This window comes from Astatotilapia calliptera, chromosome 9 (genome assembly GCF_900246225.1).
Source record: "Astatotilapia calliptera chromosome 9, fAstCal1.2, whole genome shotgun sequence".
Taxonomy (NCBI): Eukaryota; Metazoa; Chordata; class Actinopteri; order Cichliformes; family Cichlidae; genus Astatotilapia; species Astatotilapia calliptera.
Window position 1 is genome coordinate 20,996,659 of NC_039310.1, and position 21,995 is coordinate 21,018,653.

Sequence of the window (21,995 nt, forward strand, 5' to 3'; positions counted from 1 at the left end):
AAAGATGTGTATAATTATCAGACACAAACCACAAACTGCTTTAATTCCATTTTAATTTTCATACAGGTTATCACACACACAACAGAAGCAAGCAGACGTAAATGTACAGAGACAGTCAAACATAAATATTTATGATTTTTGCAAGTTTAGAGTAGAGTGACTGAAGGGAAGTAATATTTATTGACCAATGCGCTGAGTTGACATGAGAGTTCAGTAATAAGACTCTAAGTACACCGTTTATTACTTTTTCATCTCAAGTATTCCGCTTCCCGGCCCTCGTCTCTTCGCACTGCAGATGTTACAAAACTGCAACCCGGGAATCTGAGACAGGAAAGAGCGAAAAGTTACAGGAAGTCATATTTGAGCTTCTCAGATAAAATACCCCAGCACCAATGTGTAAAGAGTGATACAGCATATAGAGATGTCACTTACTGTTCCTGAAGATGGCAAACACTCCTTATGAAACATGTGCCTGCAGTGGAACACCACCACGTTGAAGGTTTTGGCCATGTCTGAAACACACGTTGCAAAAATTGGCAAAGAAGAGTTTTCAAATGCAATACAACATTAAAAACAGATGAATACACCTACATTACATGACTCACCTGAGGGTAAAATTGTAGCATGACATGACTCACAAATGTTCTCCTCTGAAAAGAAAAGCAGCAACGTTCTTAAGAGTCCAGTTTAATATAGCTAATCTCAAAAGGAGCTGCACGAACACCAAAGCGCACCCACCATCAACCCTGACGCCTCTCATCTGTGTTCGATGCATCTTCTGGAGCAGGGAGAGGGAGTCGGCCACCAGGATCTTTTTGCAGCCTTCCCTTAAAAGAATCTTAGAAACAAGAAATCAAACGAGCTGTCAACAAACAGGATAAGAGGTACAGAAATCGGTGAATTGAGCAATTTAAAACCACCCTCGAATGAGGTCAAATTAAATTCTAACAGTATAGTCATATGAAAAAGAACATACATCTTTACTGAATTAAGAAGATGAGAGAGCAGCCAGGTGCTGTTAATCAAACTCACTTGATTAACTGATCATCAGTGAGTGTGAGCATATCTATAGAAGCAGAAGTTTGAGCAGTTTGCCGGTCTGGAGCATTCAGGTGTGTTAATGCTTAATGTAAGTTAATGCCAAGGAGGAAAGACATCAACAATCATGACCTTAAAGTTCAGTGTTGGAAGGTTTATAAACCAATTTCCAAAAGATTTGAGATTCATCATTCTACTGTTAGTGGAAAACATTCATCACAGCTGCTAATCTCCCCAGGACTGGACGTCCCAGCAAATTCGCTCCACAGAGCACATAGAAATAGCAAAAAACCCAATATCTACATCTTAGACTCTACGGGCCTCTGTTAGCGTGTTAAATGGGCACGCCACATGGGCACGCCACATGGGCACCTTGCAGTCATTGTTTGACCATGAACTAATCTGTAAACCAAAGTATTCCAGAGTCAAATGTGAGGCCAACTGTCTGACAGCTGAAGCTCAACTGGAACTGGGTCATGCAACACGACAATGAACCCAAGCACAGCAGCAAATCTACAAGAGAATGGCTGAAAAAGAAGAGGATCAAGGTGTTGCATTGGCCCACTCAAAGCCCAGACCTCAAGCTGACTGACATGCTGCAGTGAGTCCCTAAAAGAGCTCTACATAAACAAATGCCCACAAAATTTAATGAACTGAACAGCGCTGTAAAGAAGAGTGGGTCAAAATTCAAGCACAATGATGTGAGAGACTGGTAAAGTTAAACAGAAAACAATTACTTCAACTTATTGATGTTAAAGGTGGTTCTACAGGCTGTACTTATTCACAGCACTGCAGTCAGACAGTTTATTAAAACCTCCAATGACTACACCTGCAACTTAACTCAAACATATTTAAAATGTCTCTCTGGTTTTATATCTCTTTATACTCTGTATATGTCCCTTGATCTTAGAACCAACTATATTATTGAAAAGAACTGTCTTTTAAGCTTTAAATGATCGATAGGATCTTAAATCACGATTGCCCTACCAAGGGGTCTAATCCGGACTAGTGATTGGCTTTTGCAGAGTTTAAAGTTGAGGAGGACATACTGTAGTTTGCACCAAGAAGCATTGTGATGCGAGTTGTCAAGAATAGATTGCATTCTTTTCAGAACTACTTTCAGCTTTCCATACCACACCAAAGTAAGATGGGTAAGCCAAGGAGTTGTGGCAATGTATTTCTTTGAGAAAGCAGACTGACAAAATGTGGACAAACAGAAGAACTGTTGAAATTTCCTTCACTTATTTCTTAAGATATTAAAGCATATGTCCTTTATCTTATAAACGGCCCAGTAAATTTGAAATGGGCTGAAGGGTGTGGAAAAAATTTCAAGCTAATCTCCGGGACGCATGTCTGACCTGTAGATTGTAGTCATGAAGGATTTTCACGAGGGAATCTCTGAGGTTTGGGATCTCCATGCCTTCCTTTATGCGTCGGATGAGCAGAATAGGATCAACATGAGTGCCGATATTATTGAGGAGACCGGTGATGAATGCTGGAGTAAATAAAGTAAAAAGCAAGAGATAACTAAAGTTCAGATTTATTGATGCACAGGTTTACCATGACTGACTCGATAGGAGATTTGGTGACATACGTGGTTTGTCAATAGAGTAAGAGATGAGATCATCCCACAGCTCTGCGTCATCCTGGTCTTTAGCAAACTCTATGGCTTTGTCAACATCTGCCAGCTCCTCCATGATCATCTGCAAGGCTCGTCTACAGTTTCCCATCCTGCCTGAGAGAAACATGTCTGATTAGCTTCTTCCTTATCTTTTCAAATGAGAGTACGAATCTTAATCCTTAATCAACACTTACTGAGCAGGAAAACTGTCTCCTCCACAAAGTTTCTCTGCTGGCAAATCTCAAGAGCCTAAGGAGGTCAACAAAATGACTTATGTTACCCAACTTCACTTCTAAAGACGAGAATTTATGATTGGATGACATGTACCTTTTCAAGAGGGCAGTGGGTGCTATCTCTCAGGAAAGGTAGCAGATTTGGCCGGTCGTATTCGGCATATAGGCCTATCTGTCTCTCGTGGTACTTCTGGCCTTTGTGGTGGTCCCGTTTGAACAGTTTGTGGAGGTACTGTGGGCAAAAGGCTGGTCAAACTCCCTGCATTATAACATCTGTTTTGAATTCAGTAACCTAAGGTGCTCAAATATAACTCACCACATGCAGAAGTTCAGGTCTGTCTGCTAGTTCTTCCACCACCTTGTCTATCTGTTGGAGTCAAAACAAAATCCATCACTTAGAATCATCTGTTTAAATCAGGAAGATAAAGAAGATTCAAAGAATTCAGGGGTACTTACTGATATCTTGTCTTCATTATCGAGAAGCATGTCAACAGCTTTCTGACAACATGAAGTCATACAGTTTAAATGGTTTAAATGTATAAGAACAACATCTATAAGTAACAAATGAAGGGGAAATCAGTCGGTGATGACTTTTTACCTCTTTGTCAAAGTCCATGAGGAGTACGATCTTGTCCTCGATGGAAGAGAAAAGGTTGTGTTTGTGGATCAGCTGGTAAACATCTTTGTGCCTCAGTCTCAGGTAGATTTCTAAGGCTCTGTCGTATCGCTGGTCGTAGGTGTACCTGAAACAGCATCGAACACCAGCAACTCACAACAAATTTAACATGATATTTGAAATCCCCATATACCAGTATCATTTCCTAAATGTTGCCAATATAAACAAAGGCAGTCGAAATTTAAGCAAAGTGTTAAAGATGAAAGACATTTTTTTTTAAATTTCACCTTATTTGACCTTGAAGAAGAGGTCAGAGGTCCAAATATATCATTCTATATACTATATGTTATTAATACAAAAAGTAAGAAATATAGAATATAGTTTTAAATAGCTCTGTATAGCCTTATGATCACTTTGACCTTCAGATCAACCTTGAAGAACAGGTCAGAGGTCAAAAGTGATGTTTTAAAGACGTTTTTAAGATTTAAAATATCATGTCATGTCAAATCTTCATATGGTACTTTGTATATGTTGAGAAAACACAGCACAGGTGTAACCATAGCAGTTTCTAAGTTATATTAATGGATTGTTGACATTACCGCAATCTACACCCTTACAAAGTTTTATGAGAATTCATTGTGTTTACAGACTGAATGACACGCATGGAATCGCTCCTAAAAACTTAGCCTCCGTGCCGTAATATTCAATATTCAATATTCAAGTAATATTCAAGTTAAGACCACTCACAACTCAGCCAACGTGGTGAGCAGCGTGCTGTTGGTGGGATCCCTCTTCAGGTGATCGGTGACAGCCTGAACGATGGCCATGTTATTATAAAGATCTCCCGGCCATTCCCGGATCAGGGTGGCAAAACCCTTTACAGAAAAAAGCAGCACGCACTATCAGCCGTCGTACGTTCATCACGCCAAGACTGCACACGGGTGGGGGTGTAACTTACCTCATAGTCAGTTTTCAGGAATTCATGAAGGATCATTTCATAAATGGCCGGCCTGAGACGCAGATCTCCTCTTGGCAAATACTGACTGATGGCCTGAAACATGACAGAAGTGGCACCACATACAGCATAAGAGACACAACTTTCCACAGGGCAAGCGTCGCACTTCATTGCAACGTTATAACCACTTTAGTGATGCCTTCAAAGCACAGCCGTTAAAACCTACCTTGAGCTGTCCAATGGTCTTGAACCTGTACACTTCATTCTCCCACAGTTCCATGTTTTTCCCCAGGACCTTTTGACACTTTCTGAATAAAAGTAAATAAATAAATACATTTAAATTAAAAACAAAACACTTGAATCATTTAAATGATAAAAAGAAGATTCTGATTTTTACATTTGGTCTTTTGAAGAGAAAGCATAAGTGGTCCAATTATATGAATAAAGATACAACATTTTAGTTTGTAATACTTCAAGCTCTAAGTCAAAGGTCAGGGTCACACAAATTAGGAAAAAGCGTTATGTTCTATGGGATCACCTCCAAATTTTAGAGCAGTCACTGAGGGACTTAAGCACTTTCTTTGGTTGAGCTCCTAAAACATTATCTTGTTCTTTACATATCTCATGCCAACACTGCTCACCTGCAAACATGCAGGACTTACCTCGCAGCGCTGTCATAGTCTCTCGTGTTCACCAAGTGGTTGATGTATTCCATTCCAATCTTCTGAACGTCGTGCCTCTTAATGTTTTTGAAGCTAATCTCCGCGGCCATCAGTGCCTCCTGATGTCATGGTTAAAAGCGCAGTAACAGGACACAAAATCAAACTCTGACCTTGCAGCCGTTAACCTTTAGCAACCCTCATGAAATTCAACAACACAAACCTCGTATTTCTTCTTTTGGACCAGCCAATCAATATGGTCGTCCTGGTCTCGCTCCTTTGCCACAACGATGTCTTTGGGACTGATGATATAGAAGAGTGACTCTCCCTCTGAATGCTCTGTTGATGAAAATACATTTATTCCTCTGCGTACTCCCACATTACAGCTGACATTTGATAATCGATGCATAATGAAATCAGGCTGCAGTAAAAGGCAGCGTGACATTTCTCTGGGAGCAGATTTTACAGTCTCACCGAGGCGGTAGTCTCTGCACTCATTGTCCTGGAAGTTGCGCACCGTCAGCGCGTCTGAAGAGATCTCCTCACAGCTCTCGGGGAGAGGCTGGATGATGTCGAGACGAGGCCGCGCACATAACTCCTCATCCTGCGAACATATGTAATGATTTTATATCTGACTTAGGTTTTTGAACACCTACACATTTGTTGTGCACACTTTTGCAGACTTTCAGCTTTAATTTAAGGGTTTAACAAAAACTTTTGCATTAATTGTTTAGAAATTACAGCTATTCTTATACAATCAACAGTAATTGTAAAACAAAAATTATAATTTTAAAAATTTGGATTGTTTTTAACACCTGGGTAAAAATCCTTTGTAGTCAAAGACTAAAAAAAAAAAGAAGGGTTACTTTTGCAGTTTGCTTTGGACCGCTGTCCATTTTCAATATGAAGTTCTCTCCAATCAGTTTTGCAGCATTTGAATGAATCTGAGTATAGAGTGTTGTCCTGCACACCTCACAATTCATCCTGCTACTTCTATCAGCAGTCACATCATCAATAAACACTAGTGCCCTGGTTCCACTGGCAGTCATACATGCCTATGCCATAACACCGCCTCCACCGTGTTGGACAGATGATCTGGTATCTGGTATCATGAGTTGTTTCTCTTCCCATCATTCTGGTAAAAGTTCATTTTGATTTCATACCTCCATTTCTTTTTCATGACTCTTTTAGATATTTTCCAAAAAGTCTAATCTGGCCTTCTTCTTGAGTGTAACCAGTGGTTTGCACCTTGTTGTAAACACACTATATTTACATTCATGAAGGCATCTCTTGATGGTAGACCATGACAACGACACATTCATTGCCTTGAGAGTGTTTCCGACATGGTTACATGTCGCAAAGTTCTTTTTCATAACCATAGAAATAACTTATCATCAACGTCTTCTTTGGTCTCTCAGCCTTTTGGTGCTGCTCAGCCGGACAGTGGATTCCTTCTTTTTAAGAATGAACCAGATTGAATTTAGTTATTCCTAAGGTTTTTGCTTTTTAGCCTAATGATGACCACTTTGGCACATCTTTGGACTTCATATTGAGAATTCCACTAAAAAGATACCACATAAAAGTTCAACGCTTGGAATCAACTACAGATCTTTTATCTGCTTAATTTCTCATGGAGTGATGAGGGGTACAGGCCTCACCTGGCAATGAAACTCGCTGTCACTCTGAAAATTAGGTACTATGAATAAAACAGTAATACAACCTTTCTGGAAAACCCACTGATTTAAAGCTTAAAGTATGCACTTCCATCTTGAGTGTTGAATTTACAATCCAGTGTCATAGACAGATGCAAAGATGCACAAAAAATGCCTAACACCTTATTGACTTTCTTGTATGTTAAAAGAAAAAATATTGTTACCATTTGATCAGAGTTTTCCTTCACAAAGAACAGAGTGACCAGCTGATCTGCCAGTGGTGCCAACCCACAGATGAAAAACTCGGTCTCAAAAGCAGAAACTAAAAGAAACAAAATATCAACAATCCACATTTAAAGAAAGTGAGTGAGAACAAGGTGAAATATTTCTTCCCTTTAATGCCTCACATTTTTGTGTAGTTATACGCAAGTGTCCTTCTGTTTTCATACATCGATTGAACTTAAAAGGATACGTGCATAACGCAGCCTTTAGCTTTACAACTACTAAAGTAAGCAACTATTAAACTTTTTTGTTTCTCAGTTAAAGACTTTAGAAAGCAGAAAAAGGAGATGAAATGCATTTATTTCATTGAATTGTTTTTCCATCTTAAAAGTATGCACAGACTGAACCTGAGCGCCATTTCAATTTATCTAAAGCCATCTGAACAACAGGACCCTTTCTTCTTGCAGCACTGCCTTCTTCTGCAGTTGACGTGGTAGAAATTTCCCATAATATCATATTTACATCTATACTTTGTGCCCCGATCAGCCCCAAGCTTTAAAACCAAGCCACTCCCAAAAAGTTTTTGCAGTGTGAGCCTTTGTCTTGCCAGAGGAGCATGAACTGCAATTTAAGTTTTCAGGCCTTGGGAAACAACGTCATTCACATTCCCTGAATTTTTACAATCATCACTATATAAACTGAAACAAAAAGCCCCACAGAAGTACCTAAAATTCCATTTTCAATTCAATTAAGTTTAATTTATATAACGCTAATTCACTGCAGTCATCTCAAGGCGCTTAACATTACCAAGGACGCCAAGAGAGGGCTCTTTAATTCAGCATTTGGGCCATGTTAATAAAAAAAATTGATTTACAAAGAGATGACAAAAGAACCGAGAAGATAAAACTGAAGAGAGGCTGCTGCCATCGGAGAAGTATTGCCATGAGAGTGTTTTTGGTCTGCAACAACGCTGAGCTGAGAGGTATGTGTTAAAGTACGATGCACATAAATGCCAGAAGTTTTCCTCAGAAGCACAATCAATAATATAGGATTAACTAGGATGATCAATATCGTAACCACACGATTTCAACGATATGTAAAATTAGAGCTAAATTACGAGGCACAGAGGACGTTTGCAATCTCTAACTTATGTAAAAATATTACTCAGTGCACAGATTTCATTAACTCTGTGACTCAGAGTGTGCACATTTTTCAGTGGTCTCATATGTGGAAGACGAAATGGGGTGCTCTGTACCTATTTCCACATAGCGGCTGGGCAGGTCTCTCATTTCAGTTGGATTTCGCTCTTTCACAACACAAATCTGAAGAGAAATAAGAAGATTAGACTGAACGCACGCCACAGCCGGCGCCTGTGATTAATATTAACACGAGCAGGAAACAAAGCAAACCTTAATGGAAGAACCCCAGCCGACAATGAGAGTGGTGTTGTCCTTCCAGCACAGGCTGCACGGGTACATGTCGGGCCTCAAACTCACATTATCCCTCAACACATTGGTGATCCTCTGCTTTGTGCTGATGTCATATATTTTTACTCCCTGAAGGTAAACAAGCAGCATTTTTACATACGAAGCTGTGCATACAGAAGGATCGGGGTTTGCTTAACTGTCGCGGAGATCTCACCACATTGTTGGCCCATGCAATCAGGTTAGCTCTCCATTTGATATTAGTGATTGTTCCCTCGCCCTCATGTAGAACTGAAGTCTTCCAGCGATTCAGCCAGTTTCTCTCATACAGAAGGAGCTTGAAGGGGGGAAAAAAGTAAGGACATTTAATTCAAGGGTGCAATATTACACCCCAGCCTACAGAGGGCAGTAGATGAACAGTGTATTATACTGGAACAAGCAGTTAGGAAGCTATGTCTGATAAAATCATGAAGTAAAGCCCTATTTTCCTCCACATGTGCAGACTTAATCCCACTTTGGAGCATTTAAGCACAAAGAAAATAAAGATGGATGGCTCAACGTGAGTCAACCTGAGGGAGAAGCTTCACCAGCTCTACTGGTGGACGAAAACATTAAACATCCACATGGCCGAGATCATTTGTGAAGATGGTGTTGAAAATATGAGGCATTACAGTTTTGATTTAATACATAAGTTTTCTTCGTCCCACTCCTTTTTCAGGCAATTTTTGTTTTTTGTTTTGTACATTTTATGTTCAATATAGGTATTTGTTGTGCCTGAAAATGAACAAATAACCAAATGAATGAATGAATGAATCCTTCTCATCATAACATGGATACACGGCACTAACATAAGCTGCCGTGGATAACAATTTAAGATACACGAATAAGTAAGTTCATTACTTTTTGCGTGCACCATCTTTACTCTTGTGCCGTCTCGAAAAAGCTGTGAAAGCTCCGAGAGAGCTTTGAGTGATGTGCGTGGCTTGTGTGCTTTTAACCACAATGCAATGTGGCATTGACAGCCCTGAGAGCTATTTCATGAATTAAAGCTTAAGTTAAGTTTTCAGGCCTTGCACCGCACCTTCTGTGGAGGACAAAGTCGTTCACATTCCCTGCATTGTTGCGGTTCTCACTATATAAAGTGATACAAAAAGCCCCCCAAAAGTGCATATTATTACCAAGGCGGCCGGGAGAAATTTGTATAGGCTCTTTAATTCAACATTTGGCCTATGTTAATAAACAGTTTGCTCGACAAAAAGATGATATGACAAAAGAACTGGGGAAACAAAATTGAATTTCCTTTGACAGAATGTGGCTCCCGTTGAGGGGTATTGATTTTCATCACAGGCAACTTGTGGAGGCCTTCACAACTTGGAACTGAGAGAAATCAGTGCCAATTGAAAGAAAATAGCAAAGTAACAATAACAATGGAGTTTTGTGGTAAAAGTTTTTCCTCGCCCCTGTTGTATAAATGTCAGCACACTTTATTTATAGGTGGTTTGTGCAATGGCGCCACATCGGTGCAGCTTGTAGTAGTGTAATAGGCAAGCGCTAGTAGGTAGCTGTTTTTACCTCAAAGATGAAGAAAAAAAACAGAAAATGACAAATCTAATGTCTAATATGCTTTTCACCTTCCGCGATGACATACCCAGCGGAGGCAACTTCCAGAGAGAGATCACCATATGTGCCTGGAAATCCTAAGACTATGTACCCTCTTGATAATGACATCTATTTGCTGTGCTTGTGAAGCATTGCCTTTCAAACACTGTTGAGCGAACAGCACTTTGTGAAAATGGGCAGCTCTCCCGAGAGCACTCCAGCGAAAAGACAGAAAAGTAAGAGCCTTTCACACCAGACAAAGGCCTGCGCGTCGCCCTCAGCCGAGCCAAAGCGAGACAGTGTGCAGGATTCGGTTTCACCCGGACACAATCAGGACGCATTATTGCGGCAGGAAATGTCTTGAAAATGGCGGTTTTAAAAAAATAAAACCCCAAAAAAACAAAACAAAAGTGGGTGTAACAAGCGCACAAGCAAAAAGTACTACTCAAACCTACCTTGTTGCCCCCGGTGACAAACTGCTTATAGTTGGATCTGGTGAACTGAGGGTGTAATGCGACCACCTGTGAAGAACGTTTAACAGTTTAGAAGAGCGAAATCTATTCATTCTATTTTCCATCCTATAACACTGCAAGTCTGCAGAAAAACTTACTTTGATGGGACAGTCAAAGTTCTCGTGGAAGCCCTCTCTTGTGTAGAGGCCGAATACTTGAACCTGGAACAGAGACGGTGCAGCAGAACAGCAAGCAAAGGTGAATAACTCAAAATTTCTCCTTTAATTGCTGCCTCTGCAACTATCAGAGGCCAGCGGGGGAAAGTGTGGTCAGAAAAGACTTTTGATTGGCTCCCTACTTCTCCGCTGGGTCACCAATTAGTGGGGCCAGTTGATTCTTCGAACCCTGCAGGGTTTACAGCAGAAATCCTAATCGTGGACTGACCACAGCCTCAGTTGGCTACAGTAGCCTTTAATGTACCATTAGAGTACATGACGCCCACTTTTCCTCTACCTGAAGCCCCCCCACCACCACCAAAAAAAGATGGGGAAATAATATAAAACTCTGACGCTATCTCATCTCTTGAACCGCAGCAGTGGTTAAGGATTAAGTTAGATTTCAAAGGATTATCAGCCAGCTGAATTGGTGAGGGCAAACAATTGCTATAGCATTGATTTTAATTGTCTGCTCCACTTTTTTTGCGCGACAAGATCTTGTTTTTGCCACCAGAGTGCTGGAAGCAGGGGGAGGGCGATATCAGAAAGCATATCTTGACTGCAAAATCCATGAAGGATGGTGGTAATGATGAGAAGAGACAAGATAACAGCAAGGTGGAGAACATGGAGAGGGTATCCATAGATGGGCTGATGGCTGACTGACAGCTCAACGGATCTGAGTGCAATCCTTCCCTCCCACCCCTCCCCACGCTTCAAAATTGTTACAAGCTTTTTATAAATTCCCGCATCATGAAAAAAATATGGGGCTTATGTGTAGATATGGAGAAGATAAAACTCCAGGTTAATGCACCGAGTGCGGAGGAAGTGCCGTCTAAAAATTCGCTGCTAGTTCCAAATCATTATGATAAAGTTTCAGGCTGATAAGGCGAGTTTATATGAATCAGAGGATGAATTATGAAAGATGAGAAGCACTGATTGGTGATTTCATTTTTTGCTGCAGGCCCAGAGATCACTAGCCAGCGGTGATGAGTGGAGAGATCTCACCTTCCCATCCTCGGAGCAGATGCCCACATGCTCTCCACTTTCATCCAGACTGATCTGGTTGATCTTCACTGAACTCTGCGGAGACACAATATCACGGCATCGTTTTTTTAAAGAGGTGGGCGAGTATCATAGTGGATGGCCAAATGTTGCTAGCTGACATTTTACCCCAACTAAGTGAAATGCCAGGAAAAAGAAAAAAAGGCAATGGATGCATGGTCCCATATGTGTCAATGCATAGAGAGTGCATTAATACTGAAAATGTTAGGGGTCCCTCTGCTGCAGATGCTTTTAAATTTAGGGCTCTTAAGATAAAAGGATCAACTAAATGGCATAAATTACAGCAAATGTTACTTTAAAAACGTCCCTAAAGTGAGGACGGTGCCTCAGTGTAGACTTGAAGAGGAAAGAAGTTGTTTTGCTTATCATAGATTTCCAATTTTTCCAAAGCAGTTGCTTCAGCTATTTGGTAATCATATTAAATCCAACAGCTAGAGCACAGCTGTGTCTCTCCTGTTCTGTGAAACAACCTCACTGTTTCGGGTTATGATTTTTTTTAAAAACTGGCAGTAAGTTTCTCTGGTAAGTAGCACTTGAATCAACATGCTCAGCAGGCGCACGACATTTGGAAACACGAGTGCAGGTACAGTAATGTAAACCCACTCCTCCCTGCCTACCAAATCAGCCCTGATTACTGAGTTTTTGTTTTTTGTTTTGTTTGGGGGGGTTTTTTTGGTTTTGTTTTTTTGACTTGTAAATTAAATTATTGTTCAGAGTTCATTCCCTCCAGATCAGTGGAAGTAATGTAGTAAAATAGTAGGAGTAAATTAGAGAGAGGCAAGCTCATTTCTGGGTGTGAAATCTTCCTTCAGGGTACTACGTGAAATCTCAAAATATCTCCTTTTGCTTCCACATGGGATCTAAACTGTATTATTTTGTCTGCAGGGCCCGAGTTAACACTGTTGACTGTTAGGTATTTTTTTCAGGAATATAAAAGTTTCATCAGCCAGGAGGAGAATTGCATTTTTACAATGAAAAAACAAAAACAAAAACCTCTTTGGGTATCTGATCAGCCAGTTGTGGTTTGCGACTCAGTGTTTACCTTTATTATGATTCCATACATACTCCACTTAGACCTTTAATGATTTAACAGCAGTATCAGTCTTGACCACAGCACTGTCTGTCTCACTACTAAAGCTTTCTGCGTCATTCATATAACAAAATACAGTTTAAGAAGACAGCAGAACTAAAAACAATGGCTAAAAATGGGGTTGCAAAAATCTATGTTATCCAGTCGTAAGCTTCCTCGAGCTGTGACCTCAGTAAACACTTTCTTGATGAGTTTGTGGTCTAATTTGTCAGTTTCCTATCTTATTTGTGTAGCTTGCCATCACCAGTGTGTGAATGTGTGTGTGAGTGGGTGGATGACTGGTTGTGTAAAGCGCTTTGGGGTCCTTAGGGACTAGTAAAGCGCTATACAAATACAGGCCATTTACCATTTATTTATTAGCTAATGATGTTCTTTGGTAAACTCTGGCTCCTTTTAGAGTCAAGAATGATAACAAAGCATGACGTGCTTATTTTGTTATTAACAAGTGTGCAGGGTACTTGATTGCTCTGGAATATCCATGTTTCTTTCATGTTTTAAAAAGCTAAAGGAAAATTTATAGTGCTGCTTTGAATTACTAATGCTGATGTCTCTTACATATTGATGTGTGCTGGTGTGCATGACTCAGGAGTGAAACTGAACTGAGCATGTTGGAGCTAATACATCTTAAACAGCAGCTACTAAAATGTTGGAGCTCCAACAGGTTAGGAAATGCATGGAGGAATGAAGACTTCAGTCTAAACACATACTCTCAGAGCTCGTAATAAAACAACTGTCTACACTGGCAGGAAAGTAGCTATTTTATAAATAATAATAATGATAATAATGGATTGGATTTATATAGCACTTTTCATGGCACCTTACAATGCCACTATTCATTCACTCTCACATTCACACACTGGTGGAGGCAGCTACGGTTGTAGCCACAGCTGCCCTGGGGCAGACTGACAGAAGCGAGGCTGCCATTTTGCGCCATCGGCCCCTCTGGCCAACACCAGTAGGCGGTAGGGTACAGAGACCAGGACAGAGAGCCCGGGAATCGAACCGGCGACCTTCCGGTTACAGATACGCTTCCCAACCCCCTGAGCCACGGTCGCCCCTAGTTTTTTTTAACTTTATTTTAACATGTTTGTTTTTTGGCTCAATTCTTTATTTCATGTGTTTAATATGTCTTGGAGTAAAAGTAGAATTGAATTCCAAGTACAGCAGATGAGTATCACTTTGATTTTACAGGTATTTAGTTACACAAGAAAGTAAATTCAGATTTCTAACTGATGACATCACTGGATGAAAGGTTAAAGTTACAGAAATCTCAGCGTTATTAAAACGTTTCCTCTCGGGACCATGACTGCCAACTGATAAACAAATAGAACAACAATATAATGTAGTTAGTAACATAAACAGCAGACTCTCATTGCATCCACTGAGCTAACAAGGCTAAAAAGTGTTTTAAATTAAAGTAATTGGTTAATGTAACCCAAAGCATTTTAATGTACTCACAATCTCAAACTTCTGAGTAATATTTCCTTGGATGTCCAACAGGAAGACCTTTCCAAAATGAGTACCTAAGGCAAGAAACTGAAAGGAGACAAATGTAATGTAAATTAAACCAGAAGACACCTGAAATCAATTCCAGATTTTCCAGAAAAAAAAAAATCTTGTGTTTATGACGGCTGTGGGAGAGGATAAAAAAAATATTTCCTGGATCTGCAGTGGCATGGGCAAAGTGGGGATTGGGTGGGCTTGGAGGCAAAACTGTGAAATTGCAGGGGGTGGAAAAGCCCTATTTATTAAAGCAGACAGTGTGAAATGGCATTTTTTTCCCCTCAAATTAAAATGCTTAAGCATAATAAATGCACTGTACATCTGACTTCTTCCCATGCAACCCAATCACCTCCCTGCCCAGCACAAGGCTATTATTTCTACTGAGCAGCAACTGGTTTCCGTGTCTTGTGCTTCGGCAGAAGCGCACGTGTGCATATGTATGTGTGCGTGCGAGTGTGTACACGAGTCCACTGGGACAAAAAAATTATAGAAACCGGGGGCTTTGGCATTAGATTAAGTGTGTGTTCTTCCACCCCAGCCCCTGCTCCATGCCCTCCTCCTAATCCCCCTCCCTTCTAGACCAGCATGTGGATGTGCGGCGAGGCCAGCATGCTTCAGTGCAGTCTATAATGAAATGCTTATATTTACAGGCACAGCTGAGCATGTCAGACAGAGCCCCTGCAATCTCCCCAAATAAAATAACCAAAAATAAATAAATAAAGGGTTCAACCTTGTGAGGCGGAGCGACTTTTAAAGGGATTTATCAGAATGGAATTGTTCAAATGAAATTCCGATTCAGACACTTAAAATATGAGGCAACATAAGGCAGTATGTGCTGTCGGTGGCTTTTAGGGTTGTGGGAGTTTGCCACAGAAGAGGAGGGTGGGGGAGGGTAGTGGTGGTGTGACCACACAGGTAGCTGGATGGCAAAAAGTACATAAGCATAGAAATCCCAAGAAGAAAGACAAGTCAGATCAAATTTTAATTTTCAGCAAAGCAGTCTCTCTCTCTGTGGCACAGTTGCTGTTTTTAGGTTAAAAGAAGGAAAAAAGGGGGAACAGAATCCTCAAAGTACAAACAAATACACGAACATCAATAGTGGTTAATAAAACATCAGGTGAGGAGACATAACTGGGTATGACTTTTGCTCTGCTCAGGCGTGCAAGTGTGCCGCTGGTGCCACGATGATTAACCATCTCGCCGAGAGTGGCCCTCTTAAAAAACAAAGGGAGACGAGGAGCAAAAAATATGTAAGAGTGGGAATAAAAAGAGGAGAAGACAATGGTGCCTGATGCCTTCTGATTCACCTCCCTGAGAGGGAAAAGCAGGGGAAGGTGAGAAAATAATGGGTCTGCCTTTACAGATTCAACAGAAGGGAAGAAATCCACCTTTGAAGCTGACGTCTCTCAAATGTGTACCTAAACAATGTGAAATGTCTGCGCGAGATGGGTGAACCTGACACGGAAATGCCCCTGCGGGTGGTGGATCATAACCTCTACCTTGTCATGGACGGTCATACAGCTGGCTGCATCGTTCTGGAGAATTTCTGTCATCCCGTTGGAGAGCCTCTCATACTTCAGCTTGGGCTCCTCCTCACTGTCCTCCTCCTGGTGAAGAAAGCAGTCTCTTAATGATATTTTCCAACCGCTATTCTTGTTCCCTAAAACCCCCCAAATCATCACTGCAGTGAAAAGAAATATGCAAAATCTCCACCCAACCTGATGTTGTATATTAAAATCAGATTTTTATGAAACACGTGCTACAAAATATGACAAAAATCCCTATTTGTCCAACGTTACATCTTAAAGGTGCCTTATTTAGTTTTTGACCACTAGGGGCTCTATGGAGCAACATTTTTACACGCGAGTCCCTGATTTGCATCTTTTTTTATGCAAGCACACAAAAGGGTATAAAAAGATGTGCACCACAATACCAACAGACATAAAGACCATTTTACACCATTTTTATCCTTTTTGACAGAAAACAAATGCAGTGATGTGTGAACTAAGATAACAGAGGAGAAACACATCATTACTCTAGAAGACAAATTGAGCTTGTTTTTATGAGAAACAGTGAATGTCACTGTTACAAAAACAATCAAGAGGGCACCAAAAATGGTTAAATACTTGTTTTGGTTATAGTGATATGACTAATGTAAGCAAAATCACTTGAAGGTCAGTGAATTTACCTGTGCTTCTCAGAAGATACAAATAAAATAATAGATATCATAGTCTGTACATAGGCTGCAAGTCACCTGCCAACACAATTTGAAATGAATTTTATAAAGCAGTTTATGTTTAAGTAAATGAAATAATAATTTTGCTTTTATTTTCACCACGGTATTTAAATGGGCATTGAGAATCATTTAATACATTTGGTATTGGAACTACTCAATTTCTGGTATTGTGACATCCCTGCTTAATGTTTTTCTAAACTGATTAGAATTGGAGTTTATCACTTATCACACTTATCATAATGAAGTACTAACAGCCGATCAACAAATTGCTGCAAATTATTAGTTTTTGCATGAATTCCTAATAGCTGAACGAGACGATGATTACGTGGAAACACATTCATCTTCATTCAATTTGAAAATAATAAAATATTCATTTAAAATAGAGATGCACCGATATTCTTTCCCACACATCATTATCTCACTATAATCACATAATCATCTTATTATCATTATATGCCACTTCAAGCCAAATAGGGTTATATTAACCTAACCCTTAAAAGACACTGAGATAAAGAGTTGAATGATGTTTTTTTTTAGTTATTATAAAGAGCATTTCCTTTTATTCCTTTTCCCTTGGTACAATTGGAGGAATAAATAACAACAAAATGACACAAACACCCAAAATTTCTATTGTAGCCCAATCAGGTTTTTTTTTTTTACTTTGAATTATTATTCTGTTCATCAAAAGTGAGAAAACAGTTAAAAATATGACAACACTATAACAACAGCTATTTCAATCACTGAATTACATTATACTTAATGATGAAATGATGAATAAGATCCTCACATTGGAGAACCTAAAAGCAGACAAAATTGTCAAATGTTTGGCAGTTTTGCTTTAACCGATCTAATTTAATTCACTGCTATTTATCCATTTCTAATATGCAGGTAATGCACAAATTTACTGTATAAGCATAACTGGGATTCCTTTCAGCAGCATTTATTGCAGCTTTCAGTCTCCAATAACTGTGATTAATCCATTTTTGAAGCCTGTGTACATGAACATATGTGTATAGAGGGATGTATGCACAAAGACAAAATTTCCATCACCTTGCATGAAATGCTTGATAAAACAATAAAAGCAACATCTTTTCATGACACTGTTCATCCCCAGTGAAATACATGAATTTATAGTCTTTTCATAAAGCAAACTTAAGGTATTATACTGTGTTACACTTTCCAGCCTGAGTCAACATTTGCGGCCAGTCACAGCCTGAATATTACTCATAATTCAGTTTATAACCAATGCTGCACAGTCTGTGGCTGCCCAGAGGGTGCATCAACTCAAAACATTGTCTGCCATTATGTGCTACTGGGTTGGAGGTGGGGGACAATAGCGTGGAAAAAATGTTATTTTCAAAAACAATCCTTTCCCACTCAACAACGCCATATCTAGGCTATTTCCTGTGTATTCTGGTTGTGAGATTTCTGATGCGAGGGCATTTGTCACGGGTTTCAAAGGCGTATCAAACAACAAAGGCAAACTTCATCCCCACAGAGAAACTACCCATTTTAAAACTTTTGCCATCTCTTGTAAGTTGCTCTTTGTTTTGTCAACTACTCAGCTGGCCTTGATGTTGTAACCATTTTTGCCATTTTCTTTTAGTATTGGCTGTTAAAATAGAGCATGAAGGGAAACATTCAGCTTTAAATATACTGCACAGCGAGGACCACACTAGTTGGAGAAACGAAGGCGTGTACCCAGTATTATTAAGACAAACAACAAATCATCATGTGTCATAAACACAGTTTACACACAGGTGGCAAAGTAAGGGAAAGATCAACACATAGTATATATAAAAATTATATTAATCACATGCTGCAGCCTTTAAAGTCAACTCAACACAGCAGGCCATACACAGTGCTCTCCACCAAGATTGTCAAACCACCTCACTGAGTATTTCTGCTTCTAGGCATTGTGCTTGATCATAAATTATGATAGAAAAGACGCACTGCTACAGGTTTTTCGTTATCATTTTTTGCATGTTAACAACAATAAATAATTAATAACAGTAATCAACTGGGTATATTAAAAGATTACGTAACATATCGCTCACTTCCCACATTTCTTATTGCGAGGACTGACCTTTAATACAAAACAAATTCAATCCATTATTACAGAAAACAGCCACATGCATTATTAACACGGCTGGTTATTAGGTTCACACTGATCCACTGAATGATTCAGTTTATTTAAAATAATGCAAACAATATTCAAACCGAAGTCACTCATTTGCTGTTTGTTTTGTTTCTTTCCGGTTGATTAAGAAGGGAACGAATATCACTAAAAGAAGATTTTTGACCAAACAGTTTCAGGACAAGGTGCTTATGACACACTGTTACACAGTAATAACAGTTTTACAACTGTCATATATAAACTATCAATTTACATTTAAAAATATGATCTTCGATGAATTATGGCATTCAGAAACGTAGCATTTAGACACAAACTAATGAGCTATACATGTCACACCTGGGCATGTACAGGATAAAATACACAAAGTTAACATTATCATGTACCCTAGTTAAGCACACCTTGTATGTTTCAGTGCTTGCGTGGGTTCCTGCCTATATCAAACAAAATCAAGAGTCTGGTAATAATTTTTTTCCATCATTATATTTGCTTGTTTCAGTCCACTTGGGTGGATTAAAGCCATTTCTTTACAGCTCTGAAACCAATGTTTTCTAACTTTGCCCATTTGTTTGCAGGACTGTTCTTGTTTTTAAATAACTGGAGATCATACCTTTATCCTGATCATAACATCAGTGGCAGTTTTATACTGCCCACGATCCCAAATTCAGTAATAGACTTGTCAAATTCATACATCATCATTTCCTGTCAGTCTCGCAACCTGCAGTATATTAACAGTGGCTGTCTTGATGTCATTATCAACATCTATATTGAACTTAACTGCATTTATGAATTTCAATCCTAGCACGCATGCTGGTGGCACTCCCACCAAACTCCTGATTTGCATGGGTCGTGTCCAAAGACCTACGTTTATGAAACCAGCATATAACATGCTATAAAAACTTTGCTTAAATTGTTTTCCCAGCTGACATCAGCTTGGTCCTTTGTCCATAAAATGAAAGTGTGTTCATAATGCTGTTTAACAAATTAGCTTTTAGATTTTGGTACTCAAAGTGAACTTCTAGTGTTGAGGTTAAATTATTGAAAATTGCTAAAATGAATTTAATTAATTTGCTTTTTCTTTTCCAACAGTAGCACAAAGACATCATCAATTATTGACACTTGAGGGTGTGAATGATTATGTTGTTCCCATTTATTCTTTCTGGAATTAAAAGATCGCAGTCTAGGCTTACAGAAGCGTTGCTTCTGCCTGATTCTGTTCAGTCACTACATGGTGCAGAGATCCTGATTTATTGTGTGCTGTTTACACTGTCTGTGCAATATGTGATGACTGAATAAAACTAAACTAAGCTAAAATATGCATTAAACCATTTCATTTGCTTCTAAAGGAGTGGCAGAATCATGTAGAGCACTTAGAGCCTTATAGTGGTCCAGCAAGTTGCTAAAAATACAATGCACGATGTCTTTTCTTCCATTTATTACCCTTCATTCTCTACCTTTTATGTGCTTTCGGGACCACAAAAGTACATTTTTTGACAGGCTTTTATGGAACTCACCCTTTCGTTTTTCAGCTGCTGGGGTTTCTTTTGATTTGTAACCATTTTTGCCATATTCTCCATCTACTGACAGCTGAGCTAAATGAGACTCCTCGTGTCATCATCTAGCTTAATGTTCAAGGTTCAAGCAAGACTCGCCCATTTGTCTGCTTTTAAGGGGAACGCTGTAGCTGTTAAATCTAACCATGTTAGTCTGTTTGAGGCAGAAAGAGGGGGAAATTGGTGCAATCAGTCAACTAATATGTTGCTTAAATCTATCGTTTTAAGGGTTTGATCCGCTGAGCATACTAAAAAGCACTTACAAATCAGGCTTATTATTGTATTATGTTATTACAAATTAGACTAATCTAACCAAATCATGACGTTGATGAAGAGAATGCCTCTGACTTTCCAGAGCCACTGCTCAGACAGATTGTTACCCTGCTCATCTCTTCTGTTAGTAGAGTGTAGAGCAAACAGCCCCTCGCTGCCTTCATCTAGCGAGGCTGCTGTCAAGCTGGTAACAACAGCAGCCAGCTACAGTATATTGCAATATTGTAAGCAAATAATCACCTGTTTGCAGCAGCCACTCAGAGGAGACTTGCAATCCCACAGTCCAGTGAGTGTTTGTCCATGACTACTGAACACATGGTGCACAGACAGACCACTATTTACAAGTCTGGTTTATTTTCTTGAGAAAAAAAAGTAGTAGCTTGAGAAAGGTGCAGGTGTCCAAAATGCAGCATATATCTTATATATGATTCCATCCTCTGCTACCGATGAAGAAAAATTCTCCTTCCTGTCAGCGTGATGTGTAATGTTATATTTTATTCAGCCCATGTGAGATCCTCCGAAGCACAGGTGTACTGTAACATGCCAGAGTTCAGTCATAATATTGATGGATCTGGAAAGCTATATGTAATTCATGAGTGTTTGACACCTCTCAGAACCTGACAAAGATCCTTTAGGGATCAAGCTGTGCTGATAAAGGCTATGTTATGTATTACAGCCCCTTCAGTAGGCAGAGATTTCAAAAAGCATCCAAACCTGACAGAAATATGAACACTTCTGTCACTGACAGTATATTATTGGTGATGCATGTCTACACTGACATACTGGTGCAACTGCATGACACATTCAAGTCCATTTTTTCCAGTTATTATTATTTTTAAATATATATCAAGATTTCTTAAAATAAATTCATCTTAGATGAGCTAAAATGATGAGGTATTTTTGATTCTTACCTCAGACTCATCTGTGGTTTCCTCACTTGGATGTCTGACCTAAAAGCAGAAAAATGTTGGGTTGCTTTAAAAAAATATATTAATGTTAAAGCTTGGTTTCAAAGGCCATGACTATTTATTTAGAGATTAAATATATACCAAACAACTGCAAAGCTAAATTAGCACCTAAAATGTTAGCTTTCCAAGCAGAGAATGGCTTGATGAGAAGCTAAATCAAATGAAACCACAGCAGACAGCTCTCACAGGCACACTTTGAATGCATTTTTGATGTAAGTGCGTTTAAAACAGAAACATTTAGCTAGCTAGCTTTAGCATTTTGAGCTTACCTGCTCCTCCACTTCCGCCATTGTGATATTATTTAGCGATATATCCAAAGGTAACAGCTATAATACTTTAACAAATATTTTTTAAAATATCCGTTAAATCTCCGCTAAAGGTTCGTTTCGTCTCAGAAACACCCGCTGTTACGTGACAGCAAAGTGATGTTTGTTGTCGAAACCTGCTTCCAGTCATAAGCTAAATCACATGACTTGAATTCGAGTATCAA

The 21,995-nt window shown here is 39.4% G+C and overlaps 2 protein-coding genes across 3 annotated transcripts in view; one reads left to right on the top strand and one right to left on the bottom strand.

Annotated features, from left to right (window-relative positions):
* Positions 1 to 44: 44 nt before the first annotated feature.
* Positions 45 to 21,978, bottom strand: vps41 (VPS41 subunit of HOPS complex). Of its 2 annotated transcripts, XM_026179871.1 has the most exons (28): positions 21,775 to 21,978; positions 21,449 to 21,487; positions 15,841 to 15,948; positions 14,297 to 14,374; positions 11,692 to 11,766; positions 10,630 to 10,692; positions 10,475 to 10,540; positions 8,638 to 8,757; positions 8,406 to 8,552; positions 8,252 to 8,318; positions 6,999 to 7,096; positions 5,597 to 5,726; positions 5,346 to 5,461; positions 5,126 to 5,244; positions 4,690 to 4,771; positions 4,467 to 4,559; positions 4,256 to 4,383; positions 3,491 to 3,635; positions 3,349 to 3,390; positions 3,209 to 3,259; positions 2,987 to 3,124; positions 2,854 to 2,908; positions 2,633 to 2,773; positions 2,397 to 2,533; positions 739 to 838; positions 606 to 650; positions 433 to 512; positions 45 to 321 (listed from the first exon to the last, which is right to left on the bottom strand). In XM_026179871.1, exons 1-28 carry the CDS (start codon positions 21,793 to 21,795, stop codon positions 241 to 243), a joined length of 2,565 nt encoding a protein of 854 aa, XP_026035656.1. In that variant the 5' UTR covers positions 21,796 to 21,978; the 3' UTR covers positions 45 to 240. The 2 variants fall into 2 exon arrangements, with proteins under 2 accessions (XP_026035656.1, XP_026035657.1); XM_026179872.1 differs by lacking the exon at positions 21,449 to 21,487.
* The window catches only part of pou6f2 (POU class 6 homeobox 2), an 86,266-nt gene continuing 76,052 nt past the window's right edge, over positions 11,782 to 21,995 (top strand). Inside the window, exon 1 of the mRNA XM_026179874.1 lies at positions 11,782 to 11,806. The gene's annotated coding sequence lies outside the window, so the exon portion shown is untranslated. The remainder of the gene's footprint in view (positions 11,807 to 21,995) is intronic.